General features: G+C 34.7%; 1 protein-coding gene across 1 annotated transcript; it reads left to right on the plus strand.

The window, feature by feature from the left end:
• Nucleotides 1-3,514: 3,514 nt before the first annotated feature.
• Nucleotides 3,515-7,741, plus strand: LOC110315310 (vomeronasal type-2 receptor 116-like). The gene is made up of 4 exons (XM_021189397.1): nucleotides 3,515-3,705; nucleotides 4,826-5,117; nucleotides 5,439-6,251; nucleotides 7,512-7,741. Exons 1-4 carry the CDS (start codon nucleotides 3,644-3,646, stop codon nucleotides 7,653-7,655), a joined length of 1,311 nt encoding a protein of 436 aa, XP_021045056.1. The 5' UTR covers nucleotides 3,515-3,643; the 3' UTR covers nucleotides 7,656-7,741.
• Nucleotides 7,742-8,098: the final 357 nt, after the last annotated feature.

An 8,098-nucleotide genomic window follows, 5' to 3' on the forward strand; every position in this document is an offset into this window, starting at 1 on the left:
ATATATATATATATATATATATATATATATATATATATATATATATATATATATCCTGGGGGTCAGACCAACTCCTGTATTCTACCTGGTTAATGGCTTTGCATCTGGGAGATTCCAGTGATCTACAATATTTGACCAATGATAGTAATCCATTCCCTTTGATTCCTGAGAGTCTCTCATGTAGGGGATCCACCAATCTTCTACTTCCTGAGGCTGCATGTTTCCATTCATTCTATGTCCTTCTGGGCTTCTCTCCTGCCCCCAATACCTGATCCTGTTAACCTTGTCCTCTCCCCCTCTCCTTTCACACTCAGGTCCCTCCCTCCCTCTGCCCCCCAATAATTATTTTCTTCCATCTTCCAAGAGGAATTCAAGTATCATCACTTGGACATTTCTGCTTGTTAGGCTTCTTTTGGTCCATGGGTTGTATCCTAGGCATTATGTAATTCTTGGCTAATATCCACTTATTCCTGATTACATACTATGTATGTCCTTTTGGGTCTGAGTTACCTCACTCACTGTGATATTATCTAGTACCATTTATTTCCCTGTAAAATTCATTATGTCCTCATTCTTAATAGACCACTCTTAACCCATTGTTTAAGTGGATCATATTTCTATATATACACTTCAGTTGAGGGACATCTGGGTTGTTTACAGCTTCTGGGTTTTACAAATAAGGCTGCTACGAACACAACGGAGCATGAGCCCTTCTATTATGGTGCAAAATCTTTTGGGTATATGCCCAAGAGTGTTCATGTAGAGGTATTTCCAATTTTCTGAGGAAACAACAAATTGATTACTAGAATGGTTGTACCAAGGAGTATGAGGTTCTTTTGCACTTTCTCTTCTATTCAATTCTGTGTATATAGTTTTATATTGTGGTCAGTCCTTGACCCATTCTGACTTGAGCTTTGTTAAAAGTGATAAATAATTTTATGCATACTAGCAGATCACCATGGACAAAGGCTTGACTACAAGGACAACAAAACAAAAGGAACCCCCACACACACACACCCATGGAAACTGAACAACACTCTACTCAATGATTACTTGTTTAGGGAAGAAATAAAGAAAGAAATTAAGGACGTTCTAGAAAACAATGAAAATTAAGAGCAGGCATACTCAAAACTCTGAGACACAATGAAAGCTTTGCTAAGAGGAAAATTTCTAGCACTAAGTACCCTTGTAAAAAACTTAAAGAGATCATACACTAGCATCTTAAAATCACACATGAAAGCTCTAGCAGAAAAGGAAGCAAACACACGCAAGAGTAGTAGATAGGCAGGAAATAAGCCAAATCAGGGCAGAAATCAACAGATTAGAAAGAAAGAGAACAATATAATCAATGAAACTACAAGCTGGGTCTTTGAGAAAATCAACAGGATAGATAAACCCTTAGACAAACTTACTAGAGGACACAGAAACAGTTTTTAAATTAAGAAAATCAGAAATGAAAAGTGAGAAATAACAACAGAAAGATGGGGAAATTCAAATAATCATCAGATTTTTTGCAAAAGCCTATACTCAATAAAACTGAAAAATCTAGATATAAAGGTTGATTTTCCAGACAGATACCAAATATAAAAGTTAAATCAAGAGCAGGCAAACTGTCTAATCAGTACATTAACCCATAAGGAAATATAAGCAGTCATTAACAATGCCCTAAACAAACAAAAAAAAAAAACCCAAGGACACATGGTTTTAGTGCAGAATTCTACCAGATCTTTATTTATTATTTTATGAAATATTTAGGGTTGCTGTTTTTTCTTTGTTTGTTTTATTTTTATTTTAATTTATTTTTTAATTTTACTCTAGATTTTAATCAGGTTAGCAAAAAATACTATTAGTTATATGTATAAAACCTCAACATTGATAGTGGTAGACTTCAATTCTCATTTTTCACAAATGATCAGGTCACACAGAAAAAATTAAAACAGAGCAATACTGGAATTACCAAATTTTGTAAACCATACAAACCTAACAGGTATTTATATTATATTTCCCCTGAACATGCATAGTAATAATTGTTCTCTCCTTTTTATAAAAAAAAAAAACAAATTTGACCAAATATTCATTTTGACATGGAATGATTTCACAGAAACCTCTACAATAAAAAGAAATAATTGGACCCAAGAGGAGTAGACAGAAAGTCATAATTGAACTGTGGGATTCAAAAAATACAATAAAAACAAAGTCATAACACAAAAAAAGGAAATTGAAAAAGTATCACTGCATCTTATCAACATTAACCAGAGAAAGAATACAAACTCATGGAAACTGAATAATTTTCTACCAAATAAAAAATGTATCAACACAGACATAAAGAAATAAAACACATTTTTAGAGTTCAATGAAAATGATTGCATAGAATATACAAATGGACTGGTGACCATGATAGGCTTTGAAAAATGGCCTGTTCAACAGAGTGGTAGTGGCACATGACTTTTATCTCTGTATGTGGGAGGCAAAGCAGGAGGATATATGTAAATTTGAGGCTAGTCTTATCTACAGAAGTGGTTCCAGAAGAGCCAAGGCTACACAAAGAAATCCCTTTCATTAAACAAAAAAGGAGGTGTAGGGGAGGTCATAGCACGTAAAACTGTGGAGAGATTTCACAATATTTATTAAAGTGTACACAGTTAACCTCTAGAATAATTAGAAATAATCACACTCAGCAGGAGTAGACAGAAAGTTATAATCAAATAGTGGGATTAATCATTTCAAAAACCAAAATGATTAATACAAAGAGTGTTGATTAATGAAAATATATCAACATGATCAAGAAATATTAGAAATCAATGAAAAGTGGAAAGAATATATTCAATTTACAAAATTAGGAATGAAGGGAGCTTAATAAAAGAAAAATAGAAAAATCTAGATAATAAGGGCTTACTTTAAAACCTTATATGAGTACATATTTTGTTTAGATACTTTGTATTTGTGACTGCTGCAGCATTGTCCATAATGTATTCTCAGTGGATATCGAATGCTCTAAACATGAGTCTAATTTTCCCTCTCTGCAAATTTGTGACACAACGGCGAGTGCGTAACCATGACCTCAGATTTTGTGAGACCTGCCTGAACTATTAATGCATGTCTCACAGTGGATCAACTAACAAAATCTATTGATATTATTTTAGGTGCTCAGATAAACAGATTTTGAGGCAGTCCTGGGACCAAATTTTCACAAAGAGGAATCTTTCCAGGGACCTTAATTTCCATAAACATGTGTGATGTCAGCTTTCAAACTACACCTTCCTCGCCTATATTTATCAACCAAATTTATCACATGCACAGTAGACATCAGATAAAGCTCCTCAGGAGAGAGTATCAATGATTCCACCAGGGGTGAGGAAACACCTGTAGAAAAGGAAACATGAATGCATGTATAGCACCTCCCTGGATCACAGTGTTCATAGTACATTGGAATATATTGGCACTGGTTTGATTTCCTTATCTGTTTGGCACTTCGCAATCAACTGCCTACACTCAGAAGAGGAAAAATATGCTCACCTTGATTTTACTCTTCTTGCTCCTGAACATTCCACTTCCTGTGGCTGATTTTATTTATCCCAGGTGCTTTTGGAAAAAGAAGCAGAATGAAGACAAAGATAGAAACCTTGAAAGAGACTGTATCTTCATGATTCAAGTGGTACAACAGCCTATGGAGCAAGAGTATTTTAGTCATATTTTGCATATACAGTAAGTGCTTTTGTGTTTTCCATGTAAAGTTATCATGAATGTTTCCCAAGACTACTGAAGATGAGGAGCAAAGCAAAGTTATGAGTTTTTTGCACTGTGTTTTCAGTCTTCAAAATGAGGAAAAACTCCAAATATTTTCAGAGTGTTAATGCTATATTACCACTTTAAATTGACACATAGTAATTTTTTTCCATCAGCCTCACACTTACAGGGAGGGAAACTTAGTAATAAAACAAATCTGGACCTTTATCAACCACATAAATATCTCGCCTACACAGTTTCCATTTCACAGAAATAATGGCATCTTATCAAAAGAATACCAATGAATTTACTATAACTTTATCCTAGTCTTTAGGCAAATGGCCATAGGGTCCGTTGATGGTCCTTCCATTGGAGTGCAGTTTCTATTGCATGTGCTGGGGTCACTAATGTTTGAGACACACCTATCTGTGCAGAGCTTTCATATAGATATTCAGTTGCTTTCTGAAATTTCCTCCAAATGGTCCTTGATTGTGTACACATGCTGCATAAGAAATTGAACTGATATGTGTCCACTCTGAAATTTACATTTTGATATATACAAATTCACTGGCTTTCACAACTTACAAAGTGCATTTCTTTTTTCTTTTTTTTTTACTTATTATTTTATTTTATTAGATATTTTCTTTATTTACATTTCAAATGCTATCCCAAAAGTTCCCTATACCCTCTCTCACCCTGCTCCCCTACCCACACACTCCCAATTCTTGGCCCTGGCATTCCCCTGTGCTGAGTCATATAAAGTTTGCAAGACCAAGTGGCCTCTCTTTCACAAAGTCCATTTCTTTACTATCTCTTTAGAATAAGGAAGCAACGGATGGACGTTAAGGGATCTATTTCTGTTCTTTGAAAAGTGATGTTATTCCTAATAATGGTAACATTTCATTTATGAGAGATGACCTTCCTTGAACATATCAAGGTTTAATGAACTTCCAGCTTCTTTGTCGTCTCAACCACATTACACAGATCATATCTATATTCATGGGTGGGGACAATGCAATACAGTGCAGATTTGTCCTTTTATTGACTACAAATGATATCTGTAATTTCTTTCAATTATAAACTCTGTAACCTTTTACAGAACACATGCTGAAAACATCAAGTATGCTCTAGCTTTGGCTTTTTCCATATATGAAATCAACAGGAACCATGATCTTTTGCCAAATATGTCTCTAAAATTTACACTCACAGAATATAGTTGTTGCTCAGAATCTGAAGGGATGAGTCTCATTCATTTGAGTTTACAAAATCATGATATTCTCCCTAATTATGTGTGTAAAAATATCAACAAGTGTGAAATGGCCCTTACAAGACTGAATTGGGCAACAACTGTGATAATTTATACAATCCTAAACAACTTCATATTTCAGCAGGTAAGTTTGTATACCTGTTTGGAGGGGTTCTCTCTCTCTCTCTCTCTCTCTCTCTCTCTCTCTCTCTCTCTCTCTCTCTCTCTCTCTCNTGTGTGTGTGTGTGTGTATGTGTGCGTGTGTGTGTGTGTGTGTGCGTGTGTGTATGTGTGTGGATAAAATTAAATATTTCAAAGGTATTATTCAGAGGCTTCTACATTTCCATTATATGAAATATATATGAAGGACAAAATAATAGCTAGTTAAGATTTTTAAAACTCTGCCAAAAAAAGTGTTTAAATTTCTAAGAAATCTTTGTACCTCATGATACTTCCTGTATTCTAGTTCCTTCAGATTACTTATGGATCCTATCATCCTGTCCTGAGTGATTATGAAAAATTTCCCTATCTGCATCAGATGGCCTCTGATCATACATCTCTAGCCCTTGCCTTGGCAGCCTTCATAATTCATTTCAGTTGGAACTGGGTAGGGTTGGTCATCTCAGACAATGATCAAGGAATCCAATTTCTCTCCTATTTGAGAAGAGAGATGGGAAAAAGTACACTCTGCTTTGCCTTGGTCAGCATGATTCCAGTCGACATGGATTTATACATGTCAAGAGCTGAAGTCTATCACAACCAAACCATGACGTCATCTGCTAGTGTTGTCATCATTTATGGTGACACAGACAGTACTTTAGCTGTGAGCTTCAGAATGTGGGAATCTCTAGGAATACAGAGACTGTGGGTCACCACCTCACAGTGGGATGTCAGTCCTAGTATGAAAGACTTTACATTTGGTGACAAATATGGGACTTTTGCTTTTGGACAGCACCATAGTGAGATTTCTGGTTTTAAAAATTTTGTCCAGACACTGAACTCTGCCAAATGCCCAGATGAATATCTGGTAGAGGTAGAATGGATGCACTTTAACTGTGAGATCTCAGCCTCTAAATGTAAGACACTGAAGAACTGCTCATCCAATCTCTCATTGGAATGGTTAATGGTACATACTTTTGACATGGCCTTTATTGAAGGGAGTTATGACATATACAATGCTGTGTATGCTTTTGCCCATGCACTCCATGAGATGACATTTCAAAAGTTTGATAATATGCCCAAGGACAATGGAAAAGAATACAGTTCTAGCTGCAAGAAGGTAATGTTTCTACTCTTAGATGATGTTTAGTGTTATCTATGCTATACTTTTAAGAGACTATAAATGCCCAAACCAAGTGTGCTAGAAAATGTTTTCAAAAATACAAAGAATTTTCATTGAGCAAATAAATCTGGATATTATTATAAAACTCTAATGTTACAGAAATAGACTAGAAGGCATAATCTGTTCATATATACCTGTGATTTTGTTGCAAATTACCAGAATATCATCATACATGTTATAATACTGAAAACATACTGATCCCATCCTCAGGAGTCCACTCAATGGGTCCTTGTTCACTAATTCTCAAGTACATTGTATGCATTGAAGGGTATTGTTTTAACTACACATCCAAACTCATGCTATTCCCACTCTTAGCTAGTTGTATTACTTGGTGCTCTGAGAGTATTTACACAGAAAATTGTGTTAGAATTAAGTTCCTTTCATTTGTGTGTGGTGATGTGAGTGAATGAATATTTCTCACTGCTTATTTGTATGTTTCTCTATTTCTGTATAGCTGTGTGTATATCTGTACCTGTGTATATGACTAGACAATCTGCCTATCAATCTGTCTGTGGCAGTTAACATAAATTTCTCTGTCTCCATTTCTCTCTGTATGATGGATTTTGTCATAGTATATATTCCTATGTATAATTATAAATGCATATGTCTGCATGTGCCTGGATTTTGTTTGTTTCTGTGTATGTTCTGTCTTCTTTTTGTCTGTTCGTCTATGCATGCGATCTTAAATTTTTCTTTGGGTCAATGTCACCTTATGTGGATGTCAATACATGTCTATGTGAAACTATGAATATTCCTCTGTTCGTGGGTTTTTGTGTGTATGTAACTGAGTATGTGTTTTGTGTGTATCTGTGTCTGTTTGATGGTTTTGATGTATATTTTCTGTGTGTATATGTGGTTTTATATGTGTTTTGGGGCATATACATGCATGTTTGCATAAATAAGTGTGTGCTTGTGCTATGTGTGTAGCTCTATATGGATGCAAGTCTCCATTTCATGTGTCTGTATATTTCATATTGCAAAAAATATTGTTGATGTCTACACATATGTTTGTGCTTGATTGATAATATCTTAGAGAACTAAAATAATAGTAACATTATAAGTTTGTTCATCCCTTGAATTTCACTGAAATTTTCACCAGCATGTTGCCAATAAAGCAGGCTTTAAGATAAAAATGAGAATATATTTTCTTTCTCTAAGGAAGAGACTATACTCTATATTATTCTGACTATCTTTCAGCTGTATTCCTCTCTGAGAAAGACCCACTTCACTAATCCTGTTGGAGACAGAGTGAATATGAACCAAAGAGACAAACTGAAGGAAGATTATGACATTTTCTACATTCGGAATTTTCCACAGAGCCTTGAATTTAAGTTAAAATAGGGATGTTTAATCCCTATTTTCCAAATGGCCAACAGGTACATTTATCTGAAGATATGATAAACTGGACAAAAGGAAGTACTCAGGTGGGTTCAACCTAATTGTACTAATTTAACTTACATTGTCAAGTTTGTGTATCCAAACTTCCTTGAAACTGGTGGAGTGAAATTGATTGTCATGTGAAAGACTAAATTGTAGCATCCTATACTGTGTTTATTTTTCATGTTTCATGTCACTTTAGTAATTCATTGAGGATTTCCAACATGAATACACTGTACTTGTATCATATCAGAAACTTTCATGCCTTTAATATTAAGTTAATTTTATCTGAAAACAGTTTATATTATTTCCAGTATACTGAGCAATATACTACTAGTCCAATTATTATTATGACAGAGTGAGTTCCAATCATATGATAAACCGTTTCAGAGTATGTTTAAATACCT

Source organism: Mus pahari, unplaced genomic scaffold, assembly GCF_900095145.1.
Source record: "Mus pahari unplaced genomic scaffold, PAHARI_EIJ_v1.1 scaffold_13332_1, whole genome shotgun sequence".
Taxonomy (NCBI): Eukaryota; Metazoa; Chordata; class Mammalia; order Rodentia; family Muridae; genus Mus; species Mus pahari.